Genomic DNA, 17,117 nt, shown 5'->3' on the forward strand with positions numbered 1-17,117 from the left:
CCCCTTGCAGATGGGATGGGTCGAGTCCTTGCTCAAGATGTCTACGCAAAAGACAATTTACCCCCGTTCCCAGCATCTGTGAAAGATGGCTACGCTGTCCGAGGTAAATCATTTTACTTTCTTTGTTGACATCATGGATGAATGGAATATTTTAGTGGTTTGTGGTTGTTCCAGATACTCAACAGTTATTACCACTGCCTCTCCCAAAAGCCTGAGAACAACTCTGGGGTTAAAGGATCGTAGTGGCTTAAAGACAGATTTCCAGCTCCCGGTTGAACATTCCAAGGAAAACACAGCAGTTGCATGAACTTTAGGAAGGAGTCGAAGAAATCCCATCCCTCCTTCAGTTAGATACCTTGCCCTTTTAAAGAGGAATTAAATGGCTGACATCAGCTACCTCCAAGAACCCATCCTGCTGCCTCATTTGGGGATTATCCATAAGGAGATTTTAAATAGTTTCTGGATGAAAACGGCTCGGCTTCAAGCCTGTGGGTATGCAGGAGATGCCAGAGGCGCTGGGAGAGACAGTTGGCGCACTGATTCTTCTACGAACTCCAGAACGGCAGCTAATTCATGTTTTAACCAGAAAAACGATACCACAGACAAGTAAAAGCCGGTAAAAAAGAAGATCAATCTCTATACAACTATGGTTTGAGTCAACCAGTTCCTTCTACATAGGTCTGCTGGAGTACTGTTGATTTACAGTGGCTATGGACACCTGCAGAGGGGACTGTATTTTGCCCCAAACCCAGAGACGGTAATTAGTACCGGTATCTTCAAAGTAATGCTAATCATTCAACCCAACTCACGATTTTTCTGTAGTTACCAGGGCTCAAGGAAGATAAATTGCAGGTGTTTTGGTCTCTGGGGCCGGGCTGGACAGTCACCCTCGGGCTAGAGCGGGGTAGGCTCGAACCGCGGAGGGAGGGGCAGTTGGGAGGAGAAAGGGAAGAGAAAGAATGTTGGACTCGGGATGAGCCACGGCGCCAACCTGACCACGGCCTGTCCTGCGTACTCTGTAGAGGAAGCTACCCGGACCCGACTCATACCAGCGTAGAAATGCTAATTATCCAATCCAGCCCAACCTGTGGATCAGGTTCCACTCTTGCTCTCATCCCTCTCCCTGCCCGACATCTGTTTTCCACAGTTGACTCTCCTTTAACTCCAAACACGCTCGTGTCTCAATCCCTCAGCCCCCTCCTTACCCACATTCCCATCCAAACGCCTGGAATAGCTCACTGCCTTCATTTCCTCTCCACCGACTGTCATCATGGCCCTTTCCAAACAGGTTTCCAGCCCCTTTCCTCCGCCGAGAAACCGCCCTCTCGGTTCACCAACTCCCTCCTTCGAGCCAAGTCCGATGGGCTCTGTCTTTCACAGATTTTTTCACTCTCAGCTGCCTTTGGCATGTAGACCCTCTCCTTTTCTTTGAAAAATGATCTGGCCCAGGTTTTGCTGACACACACTCACTGAGTACGCCTCCTATTAGAGAAGCAGCGTGGCTCAGTGGAAAGAGCCCGGGCTTGGGAGTCAGAGGTCATGGGTTCGAATCCCGGCTCTGCCGCTTGACAGCTGTGTGAATGTGGGCAAGTCACTTCACTTCTCTGTGCCTCAGTTCCCTCATCCATCATATAAAATGGGGATTAAGACTGTGAGCCTCACATGGGACAATCTGATTACACTGTATCTACCCCAGCGCTTAGAACAGTGCTCTGCATATAGTAAGCGCTTAACAAATACCGACATTATTATTACCTCTCTGACCACTCCTCGGTTTTGTTCCGGAGCTGCTGTCCTGCCTCTCGTCTCCTAAGCATGGGTGTCACACAGTGAGGCTCTCTTCAGTGTCCCTAGCTTTCACTCGCTCTCTTGGGGAGCCTTTCTGCTCCCACAGCTTCAACTCCCGCCTCTATCCGGAGAGAACGTGGCTACCGACTCTGTTGTATTGCCCTCTCCAGATCGCTTAGTACAGGGCTCCGCCCAGAGTAAGCGCTCAATAAATGCAATTGATTGGTGACTCCCAAGTCTACCTTTCCAGCCCTGACCTCTCCTCTAATCTACAATCACGCAACTCTGCTTGCCTCCAGGACATCTGCACCTGAATGTCCCACCGATTCCTCAGTCTCACCATGGTGACACCCGAATTACTCATTTTTCCTCTTAAACCATCTGCTCCTCCTAATTTTCCCACTTCTGGTGATAACACCACCCTCCTCCCTCTCCCAGAACACCACAGACTTCCCGACCTTCCCGACCCCTCATTCTTTCGGGTGTCTGCTGTTTGACCTTGGGCAAGTCGCTTCACCTCTCTGGGCCTCAGTTACTTCATCTGTAAAATGGGGATTGAGACTGTGAGCTTCATGTCGGACAGGGACCATGTCCGACCTGATTGCCTGTATCTACCCCAGTCCTTAGAACAGTGTGCTTGGCACATACTAAGTACTTCACAAATGCCATTTTCATTATTATTATTATTATCTACCATCTACTACTACTGCTTGATTGGGTAAATTGCAGGCATGATGAGATCTGCTTCACACCCTCAGTCAACTTCACCCTTCCCATCCCGAAAGCCTTGGATTCACCCTTGACTCTTCACTGTCGTTCAACTCTCACATTCAGCCAATGCCAAATCCTTCCGGTGTTTTCCACACAGTATAATAATAATAATAGTAATGGTATTTGTTAAGCACTTACTGTGTGCCAGGCACTGTACTAAGCACTGGAGTAGATACAAGCAAATTGGGTTGGTCACGGTCCCTGTCCCACATAATAATAATATAATAATGATGGCATTTGTTAAGCGCTTACTATGCGCCGAGCACTGTTCTAAGCCCCTGGGGGATACAAGGTAATCACATTGTCCCACATGGGGATCACAGTCTTAATCCCCATTTTACAGATGAGCTAACTGAGGCACAGAGAAGTTAAGTGACTTGCCCAAAGCCACAGAGCTGACAAGTAACAGAGCGGGGATTAGAACCCCTGACCTCTGACTCCCAAGCCCAAGCTCTTGCCACTGAGCCACGCTATAAGGTCACTGAGGTCCAGAGAAGCGAAGTGACTTGTCCAAGGTCACACAGTAGACAAGTGGCAGAACCGGGATTACAACCCATGACCTTCTGACTCCCAGGCTCGTGCACTATGCACCAAGTGTGCCCCTTCTCCATGCACGATCCCGGGCTTGGAAGTCAGAAGTCATGGGTTCGAATCTCCATTCTGCCATTGGCAGCTGTGTGACTGTGGGCAAGTCACTTAACCTCTCTGTGCCTCAACTACCTCATATATAAAATGGGGAGGAAGACTCCGAGCGCCACGTGGGACGACCTGATGACCCTGTATCTCCCCCAGCGCTTAGAACAGTGCTCTGCACTTAGTAAGCGCTTACCAAATACCAACTTATTTGTTATTATTATGCACACCGCTATCGTGCTGGAACAAGGACCGGTTTTGTCTCGGCTAGGCTATTCAGCCTCCTTGATGGCCTCCCAGCCTCCAGCCTTTCCCCACTCTAGTCTACAGTAAGTGCTATTGCACGGATCATCTTACTAAAGCCTCGCTCTGCCCAGATCTTTCCTTTCCTCAAAATCCACCCCTGGCCCCCTGCGTCTATTCATATCAAACAGAAAGCATATCCTCACGATCCACTTGGAGGTCCACTACCATCTGGCTCCATCTGGTGATTTCTTCACCACCGTCTTTGCCCTTCCCAAGCCAACCTTCTTTCGGGACCTTGGTCTTGGCTCTCCCATCTCCAACTCCTCGGAATTCTTTCCCTCCCCAACTCAGATAGACCACAGCTTCTCTCTCCATTGAAAGCTCTCCTAAAATCCCACCTCTTCCATCAAGCTTTCTCCCGCTGATTTCCAGCCCCATGAGTCATCTTTCAGCAAATCTAGCACTAATGAATTTCTTTAATTTCAATAATGTTGGCATCTAAGCACTGACTATGTGCAGAGCACTGTTCTAAGCGCTGGGGTAGATACAGGATAATCAGGTCGTCCCACGTGAGGCTCACGGTCTTCATCCCCATTTTACAGATGAGGTAACTGGGGCACAGAGTAGTTAAGTGACTTGCCCACGGTCACACAGTTGCCAAGTGGCAGAGCTGGGATTCGAACCCATGACCTCTGACTCCCAAGCCCGTGCTCTTTCCACTGAGTCACTCTGCTTCTTTACCCACTCCTTGGTCGTCATGGATATTTGTCCGCTCCATTTATTTGTTTCTGCTATTCGAGCTGTAAATATTTTTATGTTTGTCTCCACCGTTAGACTGAAAGATCCTTGTGGTCAGGGAACATGCTAGTTTATAATTCTGAACTTCCCAAGCACAGTGCACCGTACCAAGTGGGTACTCCTAAATGCTACTACTACTACTACTAATAATAATAATTATGGTATTTGTTAAACGCTTATTATGTGCCAGACACAGTTCCAAGCAATAGGGTGGGTACATGCAAATCGGATTGGACACAGCCCCTGTCCCACATCTTAATCCCATTTTACAGATGAGGTAGCCGAGGCACAGAGAAGTTAGGTGAGTTAACACGTGGCAGAGCCGGGATTAGAACCCACATCCTTCTGACTCCCAGGCCCGCGCTCTATCCATTTGGCCACGCTGCTTCTCGGCTACTACCTCCCTCAATATTCTGTGGCTTGTACTAGGGCTGACGCTACTTTTCCTCATAGCTTTCTTGTTCTGCTCCAAAAGCAAGCTGTTTTGCCTAAAAACAGGACGCACGCTATTCCAGCATCAGGATTCTTTGAGGAGCCGTGCGGTGGTTGCCTCCCCTGGAATTCGACCGTCCAGCAATTCCATCTTGCCCTTTTGTTTCCCATTAAAAACCATGTATTTCTGAATCTACCTCCAGAACCCCCTGCTCCAGGCGAAGGATTCTTACCCAGTTTCAAGAGCTAGGTTGGAAGTGGTAGTGATAGAATTTATTAAGTGCTTACTGTGTGCAGTGCTCTGCACTAAGAGCAGGGAGAAAATGCACAGATGGGAATTAGACATGATCTCTGCCTCTCCAGGGTCTCCTAATCTAAGAGTAAAAGTGGGGAGAAAGGACTGCAGAGAGACACGCCGGGCCGGGAATGATGAAACATTAAAACGCAACAGACAGATCTACCAAATAAAAACAAAATCAGTGGGGAGCTGTGTCCAGAGGAGCAGAATTTCAGGCTCCTAGGAGCTCGGAGTTCAGGGAACAGCCCCAGCCACCACTCTTCCTGGGGTTTCGTGGAAGCCTCGTGCTGTGAGTGCACAGCTTCATCCCCGTCCTAACACGCGCAGAACACAACAGCAGCAGGGACCCTCGTGGTGAGGGGGAGACAGTGGTTGCCATTAATGCTTTTCTCAGCAGCAATGGAGGGAAATGGAAGTATGCAAAGCTATTGCTTTGTGCCCTCCTGGGGTAAAAGCTCAATAACCCTTCTTGCCAAAAGAAAAGGCAGCGGAAGACATCCAATTGCAAAACTTTTAATCAGTTGCCTGGAGAAGTTGCCGATGTGAACAATGTGATGTGAAACTGTCTCCGTCATTGCACTTCAAAGTCCGCTTTCTCTTTTCTAATCGATTATAATAATAATGATGATGATGATGATGATGATGATGTTGGTATTTGTTAAGTGCTTACTGGTTTCAGAGCACTGTTCTTAAGGGCTGGAGTAGATTTACAGGGAAATCAGGTCATCCCACGTGAGGCTCACGGTCTTAATCCCCATTTTACAGATGAGGTAACTGAGGCACAGAGAAGTAAAGTGACTTGCCCACAGTCACACAGCTGACAAGTGGCGGAGCTGGGATTCGAACCCATGACCTCTGACTCCCAAGCCCGTTCTCTTTCCACTGATCCACGCTGCTTCTGGATAGTTTCTTACACTGGAGTTTTCTCCTCTAAGTAATTATATGTAATTATCAGTTTTCTTTGTGTGATCCACCACCTCATAGCATTTTACTGCACTTTGGGAAATATTTTTGGTTACGATTGTTTAGGCCCTTGTTGAAACTGCCAGCTCTTGCACCTGAAAAGTTGTGCGCTCTGGGTTTTTTTTCATCCCCCCCCCAAATAATTTGCTTCACATGCCATATTCCCAGTTCAGATTAGTTTCCAAGCAGTTGGGTCTTTGCTCTGAGAGAAGGCTACCTTCAGGAGGGGTCTCAGCCTGACTGAGGAGTTGAAATGAAATCAGATGAAGCAAAGAATCCATAAATGAATCATTTGCCCAAGTGCTGGGGAACCACAGACCCCCTAATACTGTGCTTTCATTCTCTTCCACGTTCCTTCTCTCTCTAATATTTGAGACCATGAATGTTGTCCACCAAGCAAATGATTCGATTTCGATGAGTTCATTTTGACTCCAACTTTCCCAGAGTCTGAGCCCTGCTGGGGGAAACTGAGATTTGGGCCAATAGAGTGATTGTAACATAAGCCGGAGTCAACGTGGATGAAGCTCTGAGAGACAGACTATTCTATTTTTCAGCCTGTTGGAGATGAACAGAAAGTACGTAATGTGGGGCAGAGTTATTCTTTAAAGATAATTTTCGTTCCCTTTTTGTGTATGAGGCAGAAGAAGCTCAGGTAATTAAAGTGTATTGGTTCAAGTAATCTCCTTGACAGAGAGAAAGATTAGCAGGGTTGGGCTAGAAAAGCCCTGTTATTATTTCAGAAGCCTTCAGAAATCATTTTTATTAGGCACCTCCACCCTTTGTTTTGTAGATTTTTTTCATTAGTTATTTCAGAAAGGGAAGATTCAGCTTCTGCAGCTGCCCAGAGCTTGTTTGGGGTGTGTTGGCTATCTGCCCCCCCCGCCAACCCCGCGGGACTGAAAATCTGAGCCAGATAAGCAGTTCAGCAATTCAGCAACTCAGAGGGGCTAAATTCCTGGTATCCTTATGCAGTGTTGCAGTGCATCGAGCAGTGGGGCCATCTTTGAGACCAGTGAGCCAGCCAGTGACAGATAACGACGCCAGAATTTCTGAAAAAACCTCATTTGAATGGCTCTTTATTGAGCCGCATCAACCACTATTTCATCGCGGTCTCCCTGGACATCTTCGTGATTACTCTTTTTAAAAAAAAATCATATTTGTTAAGCGCTTACTATGTATCAAGCACTGTTCTAAGCGCTGGGGTAGGTATAAATCAATCGGGTCAGACCCGGTGTTTGTCCCACATGGGACTCACCGTCTAAGAAGGAGGAAGAACAGGTATTGAATTCTCATTTAACAAGTGAGGAAGCTGAAGCAGAGATGTTAAGTGTCCTGCCCAAGGCAAGTGGCAGAACTGAGATTTGAACTCAGGTCCTCTGACTCCCAGGCCTCTGTTCATTCTACTAGGCCACAGTCTTTTCGAGAGCTCTCTTTGGGGCTCTATTCAGCGCTCTCACTCTTGTTCTCAATTCTTCACACAGCTAGGGCGGGCGTTACCTACCTTCTCATCCACAGCAGAGTCTTGGATCCCCAGGAAATAGCAAGATTTGTCTGGAACCTCGAGCTGTGTGGCCACTTTGGATTTATTCTAGAACAACGGGGAAGACCGTTTTCTTAGCTTTGGGCCCTGGCATTGATTCCTCCTATTGTCGGATCCGGGGATTACCGAGTGGTTTTCCGTTCTTTAGGCGGAAGGCATTCTTATGCTGTGTGACTGTGGGCGAGTCACTTCACTTATCTGTGCCTCACTTCCCTCATCTGTAAAATGGGGATGAAGACTGTGAGCCTCACTTGGACAACCTCATTCCCCTGTATCTACCCCAGCGTTTAGAACAGTGCTCTGCAGGTAGTAAGCGCTTAACAAATACCAACATTATTATTATTATGACAGAAATGAAGGAGGTGAGAGGGGAGGCAGTAATAATAATAATGTGGGTATTTGTTAAGCACTTACTATGTGCAGAGCACTGTTCTACGTGCCGGGATAGATCAGGTTGTCCCACGTTAGGCTCACAGTCTTCATCCCCATTTTCCAGATGAAGTAACTGAGGCCCAGAGAAGTGAAGTGACTTGCCCACAGTCACACAGCTGACAAGTGGCAGAGTTGGGATTCGAACCCATGACCTCTGACTCCCAAGCCCGGGCTCTTTCCACTGAGCCACGCTGCTTCCCTAAAAAGTCCAAGGAAATGGTTGGGGAAATAGATTAAGAAGGGCAGGGGACAGAGAGAAGGAGAAAGTAGATCGAGATCAGGAATGGAAGAAGAGGTGGGATTAAAATGAATAAGCTACCTAACCATTGAATGAGCTAATTTGTCTCCTCTGGGCTTGCAAAGCACGTGCCCGCCTCCCATGTAAAAAAGGGAAAAAACCCTGCCTGTTCAGCCAAACACCTGAGCAGTCACTTGAGACCGCTTGCTGCCCTGCCCTAAATTGTCCCTGGGTTATCGGGACAAGAGGGAAGCAGAACACCTCATAATAATAATAATAATGTTGGTGTGTGTTAAGTATTTACTATGTGCAAAGCACTGTTCTAAGCACTGGGGTAGATACAGGGTAATCAGGTTGTCCCACATGAGGCTCACAGTCTTAATCCCCATTTTCCAGATGAGGGAACTGAGGCACAGAGAGGTGAAGTGACTTGTCCACAGTCGCACAACTGACAAGTGGCTGAGTTGGGATTCGAACCCATTATCTCTGACTCCCAAGCCCGGGCTCTTTCCACTGAACCACACTGCTTCTCTAATCTTCCCACCCGCACGCACCCTCTCCTCCCGCCGACTTTCCCGTCACTGAAGACACCGCCACCTCCCTTCCTGTCTCATGCGTCTGTAGCCTTGGCATCATCCTCAAACAGAGTCAATCCACGGTATTTATTGATTGCTTACTGTGTGCACAGCAGTGTACTGAGGACTTGGGAAAGTGCAGTACAACCTGCTTACTCAGTCTATTATCAAATCCTATCAGTTCTACCTTCACAACATCCCTAGAATCCGTCTCTTCCTCTCCATCCAAACTGGTCCAAGCAGTTATATCCCCCCTCAACTACTGAATCGGCCTCTTTGCTGACCTCCTTGCCTCCGGCCTCTCCCCTTTCCAGTCAGTACTTCACTGCTGCCCGGATCATTTTTCTGATAAACTGTTCTACACACGTCTTCCCGCTCCATAAAAGCTTCCAGTGGGTTGCCCATCCGTCTCATCCAACAGATCTTTGTCAATCAGTTCTCCCCCTCCTACCTTACTTTGTTAATCTACTATACCTAATTCGACACCCTTTTCTCCTTTAGCACCATCCTACACATTTTTCCTCCTCCTCATCTCTCACCACCGATCCCTAGCTCACATTCTCCCTCTGGCCCGAACCTCCCTCCCTCTTCTTATCCAAAGCCCACTGCTCTCCCCACCTTCAAAGCCCTAGTAAAAATCATATGACTTCCAAGGAGTCTTCCCAACTAACCTCTCTTTCCCCCAGACTCTTCTTCCTCCCTTCTGCATTACCTCTTCACTCATTCTTTAGTCCTAAAGCACTTTGATACTCATCCCATCCCCAGCCCCACGGTATTTTAATACATGTGCCTCTGCTCTGCCCCTTCCCCTCTCTGCCATTTGTTTTAACATCCATCTCCTTCACTAGACTGTAAAATCCTTGTGGGCAGGGATCAGGTCTACCATGAAAAAGTGGAAAAAAGTGACTTGGGAGTCAGAGGACCTGGATTCTAATCCCAGCTTCACCACTTATCTGCTCTGTGACCTTGGACAAGTCATTTTACTTCTCTGTGCATCAGTTACCTCATCTATGAAATGGGGATTAAGACTGTGTGTCCTACGTGGTACAGGGACTGTGTTCAACCTGATTATCTTGTGTCTACCGCAGCACTTAGAACAGCGCCTGGCACATAGTAAGCGCTTAATGAATACAATTATTATTATTATTACCACCAACTCAATTATCTAGTCTGATTTGCTTGTATCCACAGTCTTAAGGCTTTGTACATAGTAAGCGCTTAACAATACCATAATAATAGTTATTATTATGTAACCTTTTGAAGAAAGGAAAGATGAAAAATCAGCATGTAATCTTGCAGTGGACCTTGAGTTCTACCTGTAAACGTGGGCGTCACTGCTCACCTAAAACTACCCAGGAGAAGATTTCCAGTGGGTACCCCCAAACTGTTCCCCTGTTATTACTACCAATTCATCTCTCCTAACTCTCGACTACCTAACGGCACTTAGAGATTGTGCTTAATAAATGTTTTGAATGAAAAGGAGTGGTAAAATAATGAGCTTGAATGTGCTTGTAGCTATATGGTTGGCAAATTTTACTCCTAAATCGGGGTAACCATAGTTACAGTCAGGATTTCAGAAGAGGAAATAAAGTACGGGCTCCTTCCTCGACTCCGACCAGCGGCCAAGGCCAGAAAAGCACAACTTTCCCAGAGAAACAGCAGAAGGATGGGCGATGGGAGGAGCAGGTGGAAATGAAGTGGACACCGATGACTCTCCCAAATACTGGAGAGAGGGGGACCCTCGATGAAACACGAGCAAAACTGGGCATAGAGTGTAATAAGACGGCATTCCTTCATTTTGCTGAGATTTTGTACAATCCTAGAGCATTTCTCCAGAGGCTTTTATGAACCCCACTCTTCCTCTGGAGCTCAGTTACCATACCAGTGTTTATTGATGTATTGTACTTTCCCAAGTGCTTAGTACAGTGTTCTGCACATAACAGATAGAGCATGAACCTGGGAGTCAGAAGGTCGTGGGTTCTAATCCCGACTCTGCCACTTGTCTGCTGCGTGACCTTGGAAGTCAGTTCACTTCTCTGGGCCTCAGTTTCCTCATCTGGAAAATGAGGATTGAGACTGTGAAATCGTGGGGGCCAGGGACTGCGTCCAACCCGATTTACTTGTGTCCGCCCCAGCGCTTAGTACAGTACCTGGCACAGAGTAAGAGGTTAACAAGTACCACAGTTATTGTTAATTCAAATGAGTGAATGAATAAATTTGCAGAGTGGTGCAGCATCCAAGCTGCAGGATTCAGCGACAGGAGCCTTAGCAGAGTGAGGCTTGGGGCCAAAAATGAAAAATGAAAAAAAACCACCCATAAAAGCATTCGGTATCCTTTCGGAACAGGAGACAGGTCGTCTGAAAACCAAAATGCCTGCTATAAAATAGGGTGAAGGGGCAGCCTAGATGGAGAATGTCTACCCGCCTCCTCAGTTCTTACCTGGTTAAGTCTTTTTCCTTCACGTCAGAACCTAATCCTTCCCCGAGGTCCCTCCCTCAAGTTTGAAAGTAAATTCTGTTATGCAGTGGCTGTTGTAGTCACGGTAGGTAACCGTCACAGAGGTCCAGGTTCCTGCTTTCTCGTCATCATCAATGGTATTTATTGAGTACTTATTGAGTTCTCTTTAGTCATTCATTCAATAGCATTTATTGAGCGCTTACTATGTGCAGAGCACTGTACTAAGCGTTTGGAATGTACAAATCATTATTGTGTGCAGAGGACCGTCCTAAGCACCTGGGAGAGTAAAATGCATCAGAATTGGTAGACATTCCCTACCCACAACGTTTCTCTTCCTTACTCTTATGCGAAGTGGCGTCTTTTCTGAAATTTCAGCAAATTCTTTCATTCATTCAATCATATTTATTGAGCATATACTGTGTGCAGAGCACTGAGCTAAGCACTTGGGAGAGTACAGTATAACAGTAAGCAGATAAGTTCTCTGCCCACGAGCTTATAGTCTAGAGGGGAGACAGACATTTATATTAAATAAATGACAGGTGGGGCTGGGAGGAGGGATGAATGAAGGGAGCAGGTCAGGGTGAAGCAGAAGGGAGTGGGAGAAGAGGAAAGGGGATCCTATTTAGCAGATGAGGTCCTTTCGCGTGACCTTGTACATTCCAAGCGCTTAATGCAGTGCTCTGCACATAGTAAGCGCTCAATAAATACTATTGAATGAATGACTGACCTTGTTTTATTGAACTCCCCAATGGAAATGCTGAGAATTCAGTCCTTAAATAAGGATAAATCCTATAAGTTCATTCAATTCATTCAATAGTATTTATTGAGCGCTTACTATGTGCAGAGCACTGTACTAAGCGCTTGGGATGAACAAGTCGGCAACAGATAGAGACGGTCCCTGCCGTTTGACGGGCTTACAGTCTAATCGGGGGAGACGGACAGACAAGAACAATGGCACTAAACAGCGTCAAGGGGAAGAACATCTCGTAAAAACAATGGCAACTAAATAGAATCAAGGCGATGTACAATTCGTTAACAAAATAAATAGGGTAACGAAAATATATATAGTTGAGCGGACGGGTACAGTGCTGTGGGGATGGGAAGGGAGAGGTGGAGGAGCAGAGGGAAAAGGGGAAAATGAGGCTTTAGCTGCGGAGAGGTAAAGGGGGGATGGCAGAGGGAGTAGAGGGGGAAGAGGAGCTCGGTCTGGGAAGGCCTCTTGGAGGAGGTGATTTTTAAGTAAGGTTTTGAAGAGGGAAAGAGAATCAGTTTGGCGGAGGTGAGGAGGGAGGGCGTTCCGGGACCGCGGGAGGACGTGACCCAGGGGTCGACGGCGGGATAGGCGAGACCGAGGGACGGCGAGGAGGTGGGCGGCAGAGGAGCGGAGCGTGCGGGGTGGGCGGTAGAAAGAGAGAAGGGTGGAGAGGTAGGAAGGGGCAAGGTGATGGAGAGCCTTGAAGCCTAGAGTGAGGAGTTTTTGTTTGGAGCGGAGGTCGATAGGCAACCACTGGAGTTGTTTAAGAAGGGGAGTGACATGCCCAGATCGTTTCTGCGGGAAGATGAGCCGGGCAGCGGAGTGAAGAATAGACCGGAGCGGGGCGAGAGAGGAGGAAGGGAGGTCAGAGAGAAGGCTGACACAGTAGTCTAGCCGGGATATAACGAGAGCCCGTAATAGTAAGGTAGCCGTCTGGGTGGAGAGGAAAGGGCGGATCTTGGCGATATTGTAGAGGTGAAACCGGCAGGTCTCGGTAACGGATAGGATGTGTGGGGTGAACGAGAGGGACGAGTCAAGGATGACACCGAGATTGCGGGCCTGCGGGACGGGAAGGATGGTCGTGCCATCCACGGTGATGGAGAAGTCTGGGAGCGGACCGGGCTTGGGAGGGAAGATGAGGAGCTCAGTCTTGCTCATGTTGAGTTTTAGGTGGCGGGCCGACATCCAGGTGGAGACGTCCCGGAGGCAGGAGGAGATGCGAGCCCGAAGGGAGGGGGAGAGGACAGGGGCGGAGATGTAGATCTGCGTGTCATCTGCGTAGAGATGGTAGTCAAGGCCGTGAGAGCGGATGAGTTCACCGAGGGAGTGAGTGTAAATGGAGAACAGAAGAGGGCCAAGAACTGACCCTTGAGGAACTCCAACAGTTAAAGGATGGGAGGGGGAGGAGGCTCCGGCGTAGGAGACCGAGAATGATCGGCCAGAGAGGTAAGAGGAGAACCAGGAGAGGACAGAGTCCGTGAAGCCAAGGTGAGATAAGGTATGGAGGAGGAGGGGATGGTCGACAGTGTCAAAGGCAGCAGAGAGGTCAAGGAGGATCAGAATGGAGTAGGAGCCATTGGATTTGGCAAGAAGGAGGTCACGGGTGACCTTAGAGAGAGCAGTCTCGGTAGAGTGGAGGGGACGGAAGCCAGATTGGAGGGGGTCTAGGAGAGAATGGGAGTTAAGGAATTCTAGGCATCGATTGTAGACGACTCGTTCTAAGATTTTGGAAAGGAAGGGTAGTAGGGAGATAGGACGATAACTGGAGGGGGAAGTGGGGTCAAGAGCGGGTTTTTTTAGGATGGGGGAGACGTGGGCGTGTTTGAAGGCAGAGGGGAAGGAGCCCTTTATTAAATAAGTTATTTAAGTTATTTGAGAGGAGTTGCATATTGATGAGTGGAAAGCAACAATAGGGTTCTTCATTTTACCTCAGAATGCCTTCTTAAGAAATAGGGGAAAGGGAACTTAAAGGTTAAGGTTTTATGGGTACAACATGCCTCCACAGAAATAAATCTTGCTCAGTGATAAAGCTGAGGTTCAAATTCAGGAAGCTAGAGAGAGAAAAGGTAAGTCAATTAATCAAGCAGTCGTATTTATTGAGCATTTCCTGTGTGCAGAGCCCTGCACTAAGCGCTTGGAAGAGTACAATACAACAGAATTGCACTTTCTCAGCACTAGAAGAAAAAGGGCTATTTCTGAGCCCAGCATCAAATATTTATGAATTGATTTTGTCAGACATTTCCAGTCAATTTTGAAGTGCCTTAATAATTCATACAAAATAAGAAGCAGCGAGACCTAGCGGGGAGAGCACAGGCCTGGGAGTCAGAAGGACCTGGGTTCTAATGCTGGCTCTGCTACTTGCTTGCTCTGTGACCTTGGGAAGGCCACTTAACTTCTCTGTGCCTCAGTTTCCTCAACTGAAAAACAGGATTCCTGTTCTCCCTCCTATTTAGTCTTTGAGCCCCATGTGGGACAGGGGAAACCGTGTCCAATTTAACTAACTTGTACCTTTTACAGCACTTAGAACGGTGTTTGACCTATAGTAAGCCCTTAACAAATAACATAAATAAAAACACCTCAACCTATTACAAGGCGGAAGGCTCACTCGTAAATATTCAGCTTTTTATCCTGGAGATTTCACCGTTTTGACCTTTTCTCTGTCTTTGGGGGTTATCATTTGCAGCAGGGTAGAACAACCTTGGCTTCCTCCCCATTAGAGATTCCCTCTCTCTGCTGAAAAGGAGCGGAACTGGAATTCACTACCAAAACAAGAGAGAAGGGAAGTGCAAAGGCCTGGCATCAGCTGCCCTCCCCTCTACCCTAATACACGTCCACCCGGCTGGGAACCAGGACTTAGAGTAGGGAAGCAGCACGGCTTAGTGGAAAGAGCCACGGGCCTGGGAGTCAGAGGACCTGCATTCTTAACCCGGCTCCGCCACTTGTCCGCTCTGTGACCTTGGGCGATTCACTTCACTGTTTCCTCATCTGTAAAATGGCGATTAAGACTGTGAACTCCATGTGGGACAGGGACTGTGTCTGACCTGGCTATCTTACATCTACCCCAGCCCCCAAAATAGTGCTTCGTTCATAGTAAGCACTTAACAAATACCAAAATTATCAATATTATTATTGTTGTTGTTATCGTGATTATTTGCATTCCACGTTGGGGCCCCCGTAATGATTTTCTCCCTTCTTGGCTCTGTTCATCTTGCAGCCGCTGATGGTCCCGGAGACCGTTTCATCATTGGGGAATCTCAGGCTGGCGAACAGGTGAGCTTTATTTCTAGAACTTGAACGAAACCTTACGCTCCCGTTAGAAGCTAAGGAGTGTGTTTCTTCGTTCTGTTGTGCCTGAAGTGCAGTGCGTTGAACTCAATGGGTGCTCAATAAATACTATTTTTACTGCTATCAATCGACCAATCGTGTTTATTGAGCACTTACTATGTGCCGAGCACCATGCCAAGCGCTTGGGAGCGTACCCCGGCACTTAGAACAGAGATTGGCATATACTAAGTGCTTAATAAATACCATTATCATTATTATTATTATTATTATACAATAGATTTAGCAGGCGTGTTCCCTTCCCTTAACGCCCTATAACTAACTCATAATTCACCTCACTCTTGTCAGAAAAATCTGACCCGAGGCCGTTCAGCACTGTTCGCTGCTTATCCGAATTCAATATCCAGGTCAGAGTTACATTGACAGGAGATATGGAGGACTTGGAGCGGTTCCAGAGAGAATCCATAAAGAGGATTAAATTATTGGACTGAGTTAGGGAGGCAAAGTATAGAATCCCCTTCGCTCACCACCTCGCAGATGTCTCTGGGGTTTCTCACGCAGGAGAAGGAAGGTCATACAATATTATTTTCCAGACCGAAGTCATGATTCGGTGCTCCAAGTTTCTTGCAACTTGGGACATTTGCTTCGATAGGAGTCAAGTTCTCTTTATCCGCTGAACAAGTTCTCCTCACCTGCCTTGAAGTCGGGGAGGGTGTCACTGGGGAATTTTCCACCAGCCCATTTCAGCTCTGAGAACTAGCTGCCACCCAAAGCAGCCGATTTAGTCTAGCTCTCTGGTTGATCCCTTGTGGACTGTCAGTGAATCAGCTTGGCGGCACCGTGATCTACTCGGCGGCAGAGGAATCAGATGGGCGACGGAAACCCGTCTCTTCCCGCAAGTTGGCGGCAGCGTTTAGTCAATAGCTTTGCCTTCAGGATTCGGTAACAGAGGATCCCACTTCCCCCTGACAGTCAAGGGCTTGTATCCACCCCAGTGCTTAGTGCCTGGCACTTCTTAAGCGTTAATCAAAAACTCTGTCCATGTCCATGAGAAAGAGGACCCGGATCTGAGAACCGGTGGGTCCCTTCCTCACCCTAAGGCAGCTCTACCTGCTGGTGATTTTGTTGCGGCTTGTTAAGGTGAGAGGAGGAAACAGGTTTGTGAGGGACAAACAGAATCTTTTTTATACCGTAGGCTCTTGCTGTGCTGGAGGGGTGGTTTTTCCCAGGCGCTGGGCAAGATTTCTAGGATTTATGAGGCAGATACCTCAGGGAAGACGTATTCTTTTCAAGGAGACTTACTGTTGTTCCTGGGTTTTCTTTTCCGGGTGAATTATGGGAAGCCTTTCCTCAGCTCTGGAGCAAACCTCTGGCCTCAGGAAGGGACTCTCTTGAGCCGATCTGTCCCATCTGAATGGTGGGAGAAGTTTTGCAAGTGGCTCTGTAGGCCAGACTCCGTCTGCTGGGCCTGATTGAGGCCTTCCTCAGTTGCTGAATGACTCTTTCACTACTGGGGCAGTGGTGACGGGCTGCAGTGTGCTGCCGCTCCAGCTCTTTCGACCCCCAGACTCTGCCCCAACCATGTCGGGCGTGTTGCCGTTCATAATAATAATAAGTATGGTATTTGTTAAGCACTTACTATGTGCCAAGCACCGTTCTAAGCGCTGGGGTAGATACAGGGTAATCAGATTGTCCGACGAGGGGCTCACGTTTTTTAATCCCCATTTTTACAGATGAGGTAACTGAGGCACAGAGAAGTTAAGGGACTTGTCCAAGGTCACACAGCAGACAAGTGGCGGAGCCGGATTAGAAGCCATGACCTCTGACTCCCAAGCCCGGGCTCATTCCCTTCCCACGTCTCCCCCACCTCCCCTCAGCCCTGGCAAGACAAGTTTGTTCTCGTGGCTCA

At 47.8% G+C, this 17,117-nt stretch overlaps 1 protein-coding gene across 8 annotated transcripts in view; it reads left to right on the plus strand.

Annotated features, from left to right (window-relative positions):
• Positions 1–17,117, plus strand: part of GPHN (gephyrin) — a 684,869-nt gene that overhangs the window by 592,060 nt on the left and 75,692 nt on the right. For all 8 annotated transcript variants that reach the window (XM_029059894.1, XM_029059899.2, XM_029059912.2 and 5 more), the window contains 2 exons: positions 11–103; positions 15,141–15,196. In XM_029059894.1, coding sequence (XP_028915727.1) covers positions 11–103; positions 15,141–15,196 — 149 coding nt within the window. The remainder of the gene's footprint in view (positions 1–10; positions 104–15,140; positions 15,197–17,117) is intronic.

The sequence above is a fragment of the Ornithorhynchus anatinus genome, chromosome 1 (assembly GCF_004115215.2).
Source record: "Ornithorhynchus anatinus isolate Pmale09 chromosome 1, mOrnAna1.pri.v4, whole genome shotgun sequence".
In the NCBI taxonomy this organism is placed as follows: Eukaryota; Metazoa; Chordata; class Mammalia; order Monotremata; family Ornithorhynchidae; genus Ornithorhynchus; species Ornithorhynchus anatinus.